Source organism: Condylostylus longicornis, unplaced genomic scaffold (assembly GCF_029603195.1).
Source record: "Condylostylus longicornis isolate FDR11 unplaced genomic scaffold, ASM2960319v2 ptg000048l, whole genome shotgun sequence".
NCBI lineage: Eukaryota > Metazoa > Arthropoda > Insecta > Diptera > Dolichopodidae > Condylostylus > Condylostylus longicornis.
The window spans coordinates 12,560,829-12,576,252 of NW_026578017.1; the positions used below are offsets into that span (position 1 = coordinate 12,560,829).

A 15,424-nucleotide genomic window follows, 5' to 3' on the forward strand; every position below is an offset into this window, starting at 1 on the left:
GCTTCAGTGTTACATGATTTATACAATGCAGTTAATTTTTTGCATAATATAGCCTCGGCCATACATTATGTTTACTATTGTAATAACAGTATAATAATATAAATTATGGTTGCCAAAAAATTTTCAATATTTATTAAAAAGTCATAATTTACTTTAAAATTGGTCAAGTTCCCAAAATCATTAATTTTTTTGTAATGACATATGGAACAAAATTTATTATGAAAATTTATTTTGCATTTCTTTTGTTGAAAATATGAAAATTTATTGGATGATTAATGGCAAATTGTTGTGTCATCAATAAATTTATTATGTTAAAAAACGATTACTTAAATTTGATTTATTTTTCATACAAATACCGTTTGTCGCATTGCCCGGCTACATCTTTAAATGAATGCATAAAACATTCAAAGCATTTTGATTGTATATTTGAGAATTTTTAAGTATGAAAATGTTGAAATTATTGACACAATCATACAATTTTTCTTTAAAATTGGTAGAGAGATAAAATTTTTACTTCTTACTTAATATTTTTAATTACATTATTCCAGAAATCATGGTTTTTATAGAATTGTTGAAAAATATATTTTTTAATATGCAAAATATTGTAACGTGGAATTAAAAAATGGAAAACTTAATAACTTGCTTTCGTAATGAGGTGTTTTTCAACATAAGGCTTGTCAGTGTATCTATATCGTATATATATTGGATAATATTAAATTATAAGCGGACATACAAATGTATAAATTATGTGGAAGTACATTTTTGTATACACAGAATGTGACCAAGAGTACACAGAATGTCAATCTAATTTCTTCAATCAAAAATACGATCTATGAAGAAAAGCATCGAATATTTACGCCTTTTCTCACAATCACTTATAGTAAACTAAACAAAAAGTTTTTTTAGGCAGAAACCATATTTTATAAGAAGATTCTCATCTATACGCCTAAGATTATCCGCAGAACTTTTTATATAATATTCAAAAGAATCTTTTGTGTGAACTTCAAGTTCCGGAATTGGAATTTGGGAGTTCCAATTCTGGAAAGTTCCAATTCAAAGAAAACATCATCATGTAAGGTACGTGTCAATTTAAACATATTAGATATGCATGTTAAATTTTAAATGAAATTTTAAGTTTTTGAATTTAGTTAACTAAAAATCAGAAAACTTCGTAATGCTAAGTGTGTATTAAAGTCTTACTAATTTCCCAAATTACAAAGAATTTATTAAATTATTAAAATATTTTGTTGATGTCGAATACTTATCAAATTCCATTATTCATAATAATATCATGTATGTCGTATATCAATTCTGTACCTACAACATGCACATAATGTATGTATATATAGAAAAGTATTTAAAAAATAAAATAAAATATGGAGCGAGACATAATCAGGCTCTGGTAGAGCACCATAAATAACATACTGAATATCAACATCAAAAATTACCAAAGATAAATTATTTTGATTAAGTTCTGAAATGTTAATTGATTAGGCAGAGTTCTTCAAAGTATAAGAAAAAGAACCTTAAAAAATTTTACATTAATTTGTTGCTTCATTTCAAATGTACTTATAAATGCTGAGAAAATTCTGTAAGTAGAATTAGATAACAGAGATTTTAAAAATGAGATAGAAAAAATCGTTTACATGTGCAAAGGGGGATTTGTCAACTTTAAATCAATTTAATTTAATTTCTCACTTCAACATAAAAGACGCTTGCATAGATATGCATTAAGTTAGAGTATCTAAGTTGACCTCCCGATATTTAATGCAGCAACCATTTTAAAAAAACCATTTGTTCAAAAAGTAATTAGAATTGATAAATATAATAGAAGATTTTTATGTAAAATAAAACTCTTTTAAATATAAGAAATTTAGGTAGAAATTGACGTTTCTTCTTATTAACGATTTGACGTTTATTTTTCATATACCAAAAAATATGGAGCCATCTACCAGAATATATATACGTTATTGGTTTTTTTGTTATAAGTGATAGAAAGTTATACGTCTCAAGTTGCGTCCTAAATGAAGTTCTCTAATGTTTTAATAATTTAGTTCATAAGCGCTATCATTGGGAAAAGTATACTTATCAAATTTCTCTATACATTCAATTAAAAGCCACACTTAATCGAGAGTGCTGTAGTTTGATTATTTGACTTCAAATAATCAAAAGGCAAAACAAAACATTAATAAAAAGGCGTACATCTGCACAAATTTATCAAAATCATCACAGCAGCATTGAACGCATGGCGTTCACCGTCGATTTAATTTAAACGAACATTGAAAGTGTTTAGCCAGCCGTATGATAGTTTTTTATGAGCAAACAATTATTTAATTTAAATGTACTAAATCTACGATATAAACCATATTGTAATAATTTTAAGACTGTAACTCTTTTTAAAGATAAGTAAAGATATTTTTATAATTTATTTCAGTGATTTAGAGGAGAAAAGAAACTCTTTGTTATCAGAAACAATCTATGTACAATGCAACCAACTACACTTTAGTTACAAATAACATCTATATAATTTAAAAATATTTGAATTATTCATTTTTGTTTTTTAGATAAGATCAGGAAATGCATCTGGAAAATTCTATATATTCTTAAAGTGGAAAAAATATTTTAAAATTCATTTTCAAGTAAATTTTTTTTCCTTTTTTGAATATATTTATTACTTTTATAGATAACAAGATTTTATATACCTACGCATTTGTGTCTACTCCATGAATGAATCTTCTAACTTAGTATCAGTTAAATATATTCCGAAATTGAGAATAAGGATCGAAAGTAATGAGCATTGTATTCAGTTTTATAACATATATATGTAGATATAACGTGCGTACATTACATTTTATTACCGTTGCAATACAAGTGTCTTTTTGAACATACATGTGTTGGGGAAACACGAATATTCTAAATCAAAAATGTTTAATTATAATTTGTTTTGATAGAAGAATTCTCTCTTTAAATTTACAGAATAAAGAGTTTTTATAGAAGAATTCTCTAACTCTTTTAATATAGAGAAATAGGAAAAAAAATCATACAGTTTATTTATTTTTATTGAATTTTATGGGTTTACGATTTTATATTTTAACGTGGAGCAGGCAATTATTGCATACGTTTAGGGAGTAAAAATTAAAAGAAACCGTAACAAATTAAAAGCCTGCAAACTAGGAGGGTGGGAAGATAGAAAAAAATGGTTCAATTGATTTAATTTTTTATATATTAAACTCAATAACTAGTATCTCTGTATATGAAGTGATTTTGTTTATGAAAGCGTAATGAATGCAATAATATATTTCGAAAATTTTTAACGACTACTCTTTACCCTTTAAACTCTTCCCCAAATAATTGTTATTATTTAAGAATCAAAAATTTTAATTTTGTGAATTTTATGCATTTAATAGGTTATAGCATTATAAATTCATATAGTATACAGTATACAATTCTATATTTCCAAAAGATTTTGTTAAAAAATATTTACTTGAAATACAAGATAAATTCACACGTATAATTTGTTACATACATATAATCCTTATTATTGAGCTATAAATTCTTAAAAATTTTTTTTTTTGTTGACAAATAATCAAAGAAAACTAAGATATACATACATAGAAATTATTTGCTTTAAAGGAGATTCATTTACTTTGATAAACTTATCTTATTATCTTGCAACATATAATTTTTTAAAAAGGAAACAGGTTGCACAATTCTGCAAAAGACAGAGAATTCTTTGCAATTTAAACTAACAAAAAGCTAAATCAAAGTGCTAAACAATAATGTATAGGTAATACACGGGTAATATACAGAAAGACAGAATCCATTAGAAATGAAATATTTGTTTTCTATTTATATAATGTGATAGAATAAACTGATAACTGATGGCATATGTTTCAATTAATTTGAGAAAGTTGGTAGAATTATCAAATTCAGTATTTGGTTTTTATTTTCTTATTCAACTCATTTATTCTACAGAAATTTTATTCTATGTACCATAGATAATATATTTATGTGTAAAATTTCGTTTGATTCTTTCAATTTTCATAATTAAATAAGAAAAAAAAAATATTATTAATTTTGCGTTTAGGAATTAACACAGTTGTAGTTTTTAGTCTGTTTTCCTCTTGGTCATAATTTTTTTTTTGAAAATTATACGAGTACCTTTGAGAAAAGTTTTGTATAGACTTAAAATTATTTTTAACTCTTAATACATTTTTGTTTTCGTTTGAAATTTTAAGTACTTATTCGTCTTAATGTTAAAGGAGCAAATAAACAAAAATTGTTGACATTATAAATGCTATTTTTTCCGTTTTAGTGACATATTAAAGTTATTTGATTAATACTCTTATTATGATCGGCGAAGCGAATGTCTAGGCGAATCGAACGTACTAGACGAATCGAATGAAATTTTAAATTATGATCATCGAATTATGCTTTCGCCTGCCAGATCCAAAATGTTGCTACCGTGATACATCGAAAAGCCTACCGAAAATAATATGGTTAACACCACATATATGTATTTTGATTTTTGGTTTCATTTGCCAAGCTTGCCATACAGAATTTTCATTCGACAGATTTGATAGATCATTCGCCTAAAATTTAGGCGAATTCGCTAATCATAATATCAAAAAATCATATTCGCCAAAAATTTCATCCGCTTCGCCGGTCATAATAAGAGCCTAAGTATATGCGTGAACAGTACACTATTTATTAAAATTACGTATACATTTTTATAGCTTAAATTTATTAATTTAAATAAATTTAAAATTTTATTCTAACAAATCCAAAAAAAAGTTTGTAATCTTAAAGTACCCAAATTGTATTACTCATATTCCTACAGATTTTGAAATTATGTATAAAATTTTTTATAAAGATGCATAAAACTTCAACATATTAATATTTAAGAGATGTTACCGTTTTCTTCAGAAGAAGTTTCGATTAGGTTCAAATTAAGAAAAATCTTTCAAAAATTCATTATAAGTATTCTTGAAATTCGTGAATATATGATAGATCATAATATAAAATCTGTAATATCTGTTGTAATCATAGGTTTCTTAGCTACTGTTTCAGTAACGCAGATTTCTATGCAATAAATTGTGTATATTGTTAGGAAAAATAAACAATTAATTTCGTTTACAAGATGTGTGAATAGATCGTGGAAACCTTTATGTTTTGAATTGTCTATCGTTCAAATTGTTTAGTTTCGGACAACAACCTTACAAGTGTAATGGGTGATGATGCTTTGGTCTAAATGTACGAAAAGAATAAGGCTTAAAATTTAAGTCTTCAACTGCAGCACCTTAATATGTGGTTATTTCCAATATTTACATAAAAATTTAATTAAGAAGTAAAGGAAAAGGATTTTCATATTCAATTTTTTGCAATAAGATATTTTTTAAGTACTGCTGTACATATGGGAAAAGCATGAGAAAACTTTAAAAGAACATTTTTTTAAAATCGTATCCCAAATGTAAACTATATAATAAATACAAGACAAGTTACGGGTGCAAAAATTAAAGTTAAAATTATCACATTCTATATCTATATGAACTATTATTTTCCATACGGAGAATAGAATAACAAATACCGCTCATGATCATGTGGAAATCAATGTGTCTTACAAACTAAGGTAAAACGATATTTTAGAATTCGGGGTGATATCATAAAATCGAATATTTTAGGTATTTTCATGGAAAATTTTCAAAGGGAAATTTATAGTTTTTTTTAATGTATTTTATAAAACAAATATGTACAAAAAATTATTTACAAATTCATTTTAAAGAACAAAAGTAGACGAACATTAATTTAATAACGAAATCAAATAATATTCTTGGACAGGAACATACAAGATCTATATATACATACTTACACATCTTCATTTAATTCATTCCATGTTTCTCTTTCTAAATTTCCAGTTCCTTCTAAGTTAATTAAACCAAATTCTTTTAAAAATCTAAAGAAAATTTTGTTATCGAATTTTTTATTTTGATTTTAATTATCAATATGTAGATAAAATTTTTTACGTTCATGTTTAAGCTAAACTTAAATATTTAAAATTTCATAATGAATAACAAATTTATAATATTGAAGGTTTAAATTTTTTAAAAAGTTATTAAATATAAATTAAAACTTACGATAATCTTCCTTTAATTTGTTCAATCCATGCATCTTGTTCCAAATATCCTCGACCATCCAAATCAAATAAATGAAAGAATTTTTGTAGAAATCCCTAGAAAATGAAAATGAAATATTTATGATTTTAATTGAATCACAGCAAGAGTTTTTTTTTTAGTTAGATATCTGGTATTAAATTAAAATTCTTTTCCAAAAATATAACGTAATTACGAGTATGTGTCATTGCCTCTAAAATAATGCAACCAATAACGTTTAAGAATAAAAATAGCTCGCAATATCAAAATTTTTTTGGTATAACAGCAGCTTTTCTAAATTATTTTGGTTTTTACGAGTATGTTAAAATAGAAAATTCAAATTAATTTAATCGACTATTAAAAGCTTAAAGTTATGTTGGCTGTGCTTAACTTGAAATTAATTACAAGTTTTTAATTTAAACACCGGTTAAACATTAAACGTTATTCATGAATTTTGGTAGTTTCTGTAATAACTGTAATAAGTTATTCATGAACTGTTTGGTAGCATCTATATAATGAAAAGTACCCACCTACATTACATGAACAAATAATTTTTTGACTTTACTATATGCACTGTAAATTATTATTACTATGTTATACAGTTTACATTTTGATGACTCCATATATAAATATATTGAAGTGTAAGTGCTTCACATGATATCCAATGAAGATTCACTATTCTGCTGTATTCTTTATTAAACTATGTGTACATTTAATTTTAATCACTTTACATGCTATTCTTAAACAAAATTTACCGTTTTATTATTTTCTTATTTTTCATTCAATCTCTATATTGATTCTCTACGCAAAACTCTGTTGGTAAACATACTAAAGAAGAAAAGCATACATGCATATAGAATAAAAAAAGAATGAAGTTGGTAACAGCCAAAAACAGTCACTTTACTTAAAATGTTAATTAAGTTGTTACTATTTTTTGCAATAAATTTAGTGCCTGTACGAGACTAAGTTGTTGATACAGATTATCTATACTTACATTCAATATAAGTAAACACTTGTTAAGGTTGAGCTGGTAGCTTCCTATACTTCTTTATTTTGTTTCTTTTTTTATTTTAATGAATTTTTGTGCTTTAAAAATTAGATGGAATTTTAAAACAACTTTACCATCTGGATTTTTTATTTTCCCATTTTTTTTTTTTGCTATTTTATCAGGAATTCGTAATCAATTCTTATGTATATTGTACTTGTATATAATATGTATGTATTTATTTGTCCTACGTATATAATATTTTCTTTATTAGATCACCTACGGGTACTTTCAGTAAGAGAAGTTCCCATACCCTATCACATTTATTTTAATGCTAATTAAATTAAACCTTTTTTGTTTCTATTACAGAAAACATGAATTTTACAAAACGTTAATGAAGAGTTAGTATAGAGAAGAAATTTTTGTTACTAGATTTAGTTATAAATGTGTGTATATATATGTATGTACGAGTTCTGGTTTATATTAATTCGGAAAAAATTTGAGGATAAAACACCACATGGAATAAATAAATAATTTATTCGGTGTGGTGTATATATGCTCCATAATCGACCACAATCATATTAGTTTGGTTTTCACTCAGTCTGAAATACATATGAAACCCTTTAAAAACTTACCTTTTTCGAAATATATTTTAATTATTTACATTTTTTAATTGCAATTAAGTTGTGAAGTTAAAATGTCAGTTTCAGTATAATCAAATGACAAGGTGTTTTTAAAAATTCTGTACTTAAATGATTATGTTCTAAGTCAAAACAAAAAAGCTCCTATGTCAGGAGCTGGGAGAAAATCAGAAATGGCTGGTCAAGTAGTAAGTACTCTTTTAAAATCAAAAAAATAAGCAGCAGAAAGCATTGTTAGCAGCAAAAAAAGAAACATGTTGCATTTTTATCTTAATGGAAACTTCTTCATGCAACTGCAGAACAGATGGATGACGTAATCAAAGGAACGAGTTAAAGGCAGAAAAATTCATTAAAAAAATTTTTCTCCTCGAACTGGACTCGAACCAGTGACCTACCGCTTTCTAGGCGGACGCTCTACCAATTGAGCTACAGAAGCATGAAGAAATTGCCGACGAAATGTTGCAATTTTTCTTATTTACTTTTGATAATTTACTGATAGAACTTGGGTTTAAAAATTGTACTGCCATTGACGTTTCTTATATTATGCTGACATGCTGCTGGTAAGAACATACTATTAGAAGAGTTAGAATTTTTTAAAATTCTGAATTTATTTTCAGTTCTGTAAAGGAGTAAAAGATACTTTCTAACAAACTAATAACAAGCGATTTAAGAAAATCCATTGTAAAATTGCATGAAAGTCTTAATTCGTACCAAAAACTTAGGTGTTACTTAAAACTAGTCCTTTTTACAGTACAAGTCATTTTAAATTATTTAAAATGACAATCAAATCTTCAAGATTAAACCCATTAGAAAGAAAATATTCAGTCAATTAAGGTGGGGCTTGTATTTTATGTGTATATTCCTTGAGAGGTTGATTTTTATGTACATATGTACATATATATATGGGAATAACTTCTAATATTTATGTTCCATTAGAATTGGTGTTGTTTTTGCGATTATTGTTTATTTATTTTTAAAAATTATTTAAAAACGAGAAAAAAAATAGAGTTGACCTTGTCAACTCTGTGATACCCGTACGAATTAGTTATCCTATGTGCGAATAACTAATGTTCCATAACTAACTATGGGGCAGACTATGACTTTAAGTTGCCGTATTACCATATTAATTTATGCAAAATTTCAGTACTATGTGTTATTCAAAATACTGGTTGTGCCAAACTACTATTGATGTTGTATGGCACCTACCAGAAAGAGAAATTTTTCCGCCAAGAAATTTTGGCGAATTTTATCAAGCATATCGGCCCTACTAATATATTCACTTTTGTGAAATCTCAATATCACAGCTTTTATAGTTTCTGAGATATAGTCAAATAACTTTTGAAGTTGTATGGCAGGTACAAGAAGGAGCCAAGTAATTTCAACGACTTTTATGAGACACATTGGGCCTACTAATATATTCGTTTGTGTGAAATTTCAATACCATAGCTTTAATAGTTCCTGAAATATAGCCAAATAACTTTTGAAGTTGTATGGCAGGTACCAGAAGGAGCCAAGTAATTTCAACGACTTTTATCTGACACATTGGCCCTACTGATATATTCGTTTGTGTGAAATTTCAATACCATAACTTTTATAGTTTCTGAGATATAGCCAAATAAATTTTGAAGTTGTATGGCAGCTACCCGAACCGGTACTCCGATCATGTCCAATTTAAATAGGGTTCTGGCACTTACTACAATAAATCATTTGTGAAAATTTGGTGAACTTAGCTCAATTAGTTTTTGAGTTATCGTTCGGACGGACGGACGGACGGACGGACGGACAGACAAAGCCAAATCAACTCAGAATTTGACGCTGATCAAAAACATACACTTGAGTCTATATCTAACACCGTTATTTCTTAGCGTTACAAACGGTAAGGCAAATTTAGTATACCCTTCGAACATACGTTCGTACGGGTATAAAAATCTTAATAAAATTCCAATAATTTAGAATTTTGTGATATTATAAATAACCATTTCGTAAATCAACTGAATATCAACTGAATACCAACTGAATAGTTGCAAAACAAGAACATATAGATTTGGTCGCGTCAACTTGAGATACTCGTACAGATTATTTCATAAAACCCTGCTGTTAAATTTATCTTAATGGAAATTTCTTCATGCAACTGCAGAACAGATGGATGACGTAATCAAAGGAACGAGTTAAAGGCAGAAAAATTCATTAAAACAATTTTTCTCCTCGAACTGGACTCGAACCAGTGACCTACCGCTTTCTAGGCGGACGCTCTATCAACTGAGCTACAGAGGTATGAAGTTAAACTTGTTAATATTGTCCAGCTTATTAAATTTTGTGAAGTTTCTATGTTTTTGTTATCCAACAATTATCCAACATTTTATATTTGCATGGAAGCTATTAAAAAAACTTATACAGTAAAAACTTTTACTGTAGTCATTTGCAAAATAACAAATGCAAATACTTAAGGTTTAATAGTTTCCGAAATATAATCAAAATATATTTTTTGAGTATTTTTATTTAAGTTATAGCAGATATTCGAACCAATTTTCGCGATTCAACTCAAAGTTTATTGGTTCGCACAACAACTCCTGTAAGCAATTCATAAAAACGGAGTGCCAAAAATTGAATTATATAACAACTATGAACACTTATTTAAAAGTTTAAGGGTTATGATTTAAGTGAAATTTGGTTGTAACTTGTATATTTTTACGTACATATTAGATTCGGTTATAAAAAATTGCGATTTATTCATCATAAAACTGCAAGTATGAAGGACAATTTACAAATATTGTTCTCAAATGTTATTAATTTGTAGTTAATTAAATAATTTTACAGGGCCAATCAATCAAATTTGTTTTGCCATAATAAATTTTAAATAATAATATGTATGTGTACATACATATGTATAAAATATAGGAAAATTGTTTTATGAAAGTAATGAAGTTTAATGATTTTTGTTCAAGTATTTTTAAAAGCTTCTACAACACAAAACGGTAAGCTATGAGAATCTGAGAAGTTCTATTTGATTGATTGAGTGTGTTTGTATAATTACAGATATTATAAGTAAATATCAAGTGACTAGACAATTTTGTCATAAACATTATAATTACATGCAATGGTAATTAAAAAGAAAAAAAATATAAGTTTCTTTCACTAGTTCTTCTACGAGTATTGTATTTTAGCAAAATGAAATTATTATTGTTAATGAATTTTAACACTAATAGGTATTCCATTTAATTTAGTCAAATATGATTAAAACTTGCAAGAATCTTATAAATTCTGAAATGAATATTCAATTAAATCCAGTATTCGCATTATAAATACTTTTTAGCTTTGAGAAAAAATGCGGATGTGTTTTTTTTAAGGTCGATTGAATCATACGGAAAATGTTTTGTTACTTAAAATAAATAGTGTTTCCACAAAATTTTTACAAGAAAATTAGTCGAAACTGAGAATGATGAACTGAAAAATAATGTCTAAAATTATTAAAATTGGAAGTGAAGCAAAAATTTTTAAGTGGAACTTATGACTTACTAAATTAATTTTTATTAAAGCTTTGGATAGAAAAATAGAAGTGCTATCGCAATTAATATAATATAGAAATTTTGTATTTTTTTGTAAAATTCTCAATTTCTAGGCTAATAAAGGAAGATTGTTATTTTGAAAAAAAGAAGTATTTTATGAGTCAAGGAAAAATTTTAAATTCAAATGATTTATTAAGCAGTATGAATATTTCAGGAGTTTTGTAGTAAAATTTTAAAATTTTACCCTTTTTTTTAAATAATGAATTTTTTGAAGACAAAAAATTGTAGGTTAATTTATAAATCTGACACTATCAATATTGTATCAATTTATAATATTTTTTTTTTATTATAACTTGCTGTGATTTTAGTACTCGTTTACGTTACTCAGGAGTAAATTTTTAAATCGTGATTTTTTTTTTTCAATTCCATTGAAACTTTTTTATTTAACTAATATGTACTTATTTTCATCTCACATGTTATTCTCATTAAACCTTATACTTGTTTATATCTTATATCATTTGATTTAAATTTAGATAAGAAAATAAGTATTTTTATATAGTATATCTAAAACATCCTGTTAATAGACTAGACAAGTTTTATAATTTAAATTCCAATATAAGGAAATAAGCAACAAGACAACAATATGAAAAAAAAAACGATGCTCGCAAATGTAAAGATTCTCAATTCATAAGATGATATTTTCTTTATTTTATTTTGGCTCTTATATTCTCTCTATAGTTTTAACATATATGAGACGTGATTAAATTCACCCACGTTCAATTCGTTTCTACATACATTAGGTATATTTGTATACATATGGATGTGTGTATATAAAATTTTGCTTAAAAGAAAACGAATAAACGATAATAATAACTATATTGGCATGTAATTTTAAAATTGAAAAACATCCATTTGATAAAATTTTACATCCATTACAATCAGAGAAACCGCTGTTTCGTTATACAAAAATTTGCAATTTTAATTTTTTTCTATATTACAGTTTTATAAATAATATTTGAAATACAAAATAAAATATAGGAATACTTGTATAGAAAGAACATCATCATAGCTATTTATTTAAAATGAATAATTTTGTGAGGCAAGATAAAATTTTATATTGGATTCTATGCAGCACAATATCTTTGTATGTACGTAGCATTTAGCGTTTAATATATGTATTATACTATTTAGTATAATATAAGAATAGTGCGTGTATAGTATTGATTTAAGTCTATAGTTGATTTTCTAGTACATGAAATAATGATTGTGTATCGTTGATAAAGTTGAAACAATTGATAGTTTAAAATTAATTATTATAGTTCTGTGTTTCGATAATGTTATCATTTTTTTGATCTAAAAAAATATTTTGCAGCATCAGTTTTGAAAATACACAAGTAACTGAATACATATAGGTACTCTTTTAAAAAGAACCTTATAGAAAATATTTAAGAGAATGTAGATCAGTTCTTACAGGTTAAACTTTAAGTGCAATTGAAACAATTGTAATATATTTTAAATTTTTACAAATTTCTTCGAATTTTATTTGACAATTTATTATTTTGCTTTCGTCGTTTTAAAATTGCTTTTATTGTTATACGTGGAAATGGTTCAAAATTTTACTGTTCAAATAATTCAATTAAGACTAGATGCAATTAAAGAGATTTATTCAACTAGAATTTTGTTATTTAATAGTTCAGAATGTTATTTTCACCACTGTATTCATTTTTTCAGCTGATTTACAAAATTAATTATGTATATTTAATTTAATTTAATCATAAAAAGTCGAAAATTTTAAGATGTGTATGTGAAGGTATATTAAAACAAAATAAATCATTAATTTTATGTCATCATTTTTTTTTTCTGGTAAAAAAAATCTTAGGTAAAATTCGTTCATAATTAAATATTTTATCAGCCCCCGAAAATATGCTAATTTTTAGATATCAACTTTTCTATACAATTTTTTGGTAATAAATTTTTATCAAAGAAATATAATGGGAAAATTTGATTTTAGTATTTCAAAATCTAAAATGAAACACAATATTGAAAAATTTTGATTTTGTGCACATAAGTAAGAATTACAATTCCATTGCACATAAATAAGGTTTCGGATAATTGGTCACATTTTCTTATTTTGATCAATAAAAATGTCGTTGTTTCTTAAAACTTTTGCAATGTTGTCTTCTTCTAGTCTGCAGTTATAAAATTACCTATTTTCATAAAAAACATGTTGGGTTATAACGCGGTAAAACGTCAATAACGAAATTTTTTTTTGAAAGTTCGATTATATCCCTTGTCAATACTAATTAACATTGACAAGGTGTTCCTAAAAAAATAATAATATTGTTTATACTGCGTTATATATATAGATTGTTGATTTGTGTATATATTTCTTATGTAAATAATATTTTGACTTAATTACACACGCCCCTGTATTTATTCATATGACAATAAAAAAACAGCTGCACATCTATTAAAATCTTTCTTTCTTAATTTAGTAGGAAAATATATTATTTATAGTAAAACAAGATTTGGTCAAAAGTTCATTGCTTTATTATTGCAAAATGATAAATTCGGTTACAAATAAACTAATCATATGAATTAAAATAAACTATAAATTTTTCGGACATTTTATATGAATCGCTTTTCATACACCAACCTTTTCTACATTTAAGGCATAAGAAATTTCATTATGTGTATGAGTTATATATCTTTTTTCTGTTATATTATAATAAATATGAACGTGTTCTACAACCTAAGTATAGTGTATAGTAAAAATTTATAAACTCTCTTCAATATATTGTATAATAATTTTAGCAATATATTATTTTTTGCCATTAATATTACCCACTCCAAATCAAAGAAGAATTAATAAATGTGTATGTACGTTTCTAATATCTTCTTGTGTATTGTAAAGTATAAAAATTCAGTATTAGTATTACATTCTTATATATACATATATACATACGTATTTGAACTAAAATTTAAAATTTATTAAAGTGATTAAGGCAATGACAACAATCGCGCATATATAGGAGCAATGAGAAAACCAAAACTAGAAAAAATTAAAAACTAAAATCAAAAATAATTCAAAAATTTTAATATTTTCGTCGCTATCATTTTTATATTTTAATTTATATAGTTATATTATTATACTCGTAGTATATAGTAATAGAAATAAAACTAAAAAAATAAAAATTTGATATAGTGGGGTTCAAATTTTTATTATATACAAGAATATATTATATGCGACCATTTTAGTCCACATAAATTAAAATAAGAAAATTAATACTGAAAATACACATGTGTACCAATATATATACAATTATAATAATTTGTAGATTTGTATATTATATAGAAGAGTTCATTATTTTTTCTATACTCTACATATATAAAAATAAAATTTTAATTTACTGAAAAATAAAATTAATGTTAAATTAAATTGGATAAAATGTAATACAGGTGAACGTTAACATTTTGTTAAATTTTATTTTATAACCTGCTTTAAATTTTATTATAAAATATAAATAATAACCCATACTTATATGTATATTATGTATATTTAAATATGTTTTTGTTTGAATGTGCATTAAATAGGCAATGTGTTTGTATTTGCAATTTTTTGAATAATATTTTTGAAATTATAAAATGTTGAAAGTTTTTCTATATAAAATTTTTACTTGGATAATGGTTTAATTTTTTTTTTTTTCAATATTGTAATATAGAACAGTAAATTTACTACAATTTGGACAAAGTTAATTTTTAGAGCTAAAATAGTAAAAGCCTTGTTTTTCTTATATAAGAACAGAATAATTCGTATGTAATTTTTTAAATTATTACAGAAAGTATAAGAATATAAGGCTCAGTGTAAGAAAATAAGGTAAAGTACAACAATATGAATTTTTTCATTATTGCTTTTTTCTTAATTTCTAGTTATTTGAAATTAAAAAATTTTTTTAAGAACTATCGTTAAAATATTTTTGGTATGAGCAGAGCCGGTTCTAACTTAGTTGTCGCCCTACACGGTTTCTAAAAAGTGAACTTTTCGAAACTGGAATAATAAGTCGTAAAATCATTTATAGAAGCCTAGGAACCAAAATCTCGGCTTTTTGTTTTTCCATGTTTGTGTACATACAAAGGGACATG

At 25.2% G+C, this 15,424-nt stretch overlaps 1 protein-coding gene across 3 annotated transcripts in view; it reads right to left on the reverse strand.

Annotated features, from left to right (window-relative positions):
• Window positions 1–15,424, reverse strand: part of LOC129610760 (uncharacterized) — a 69,455-nt gene that overhangs the window by 15,411 nt on the left and 38,620 nt on the right. For all 3 annotated transcript variants that reach the window (XM_055523455.1, XM_055523454.1, XM_055523456.1), the window contains exon 2: window positions 6,135–6,229. In XM_055523455.1, coding sequence (XP_055379430.1) covers window positions 6,135–6,229 — 95 coding nt within the window. The remainder of the gene's footprint in view (window positions 1–6,134; window positions 6,230–15,424) is intronic.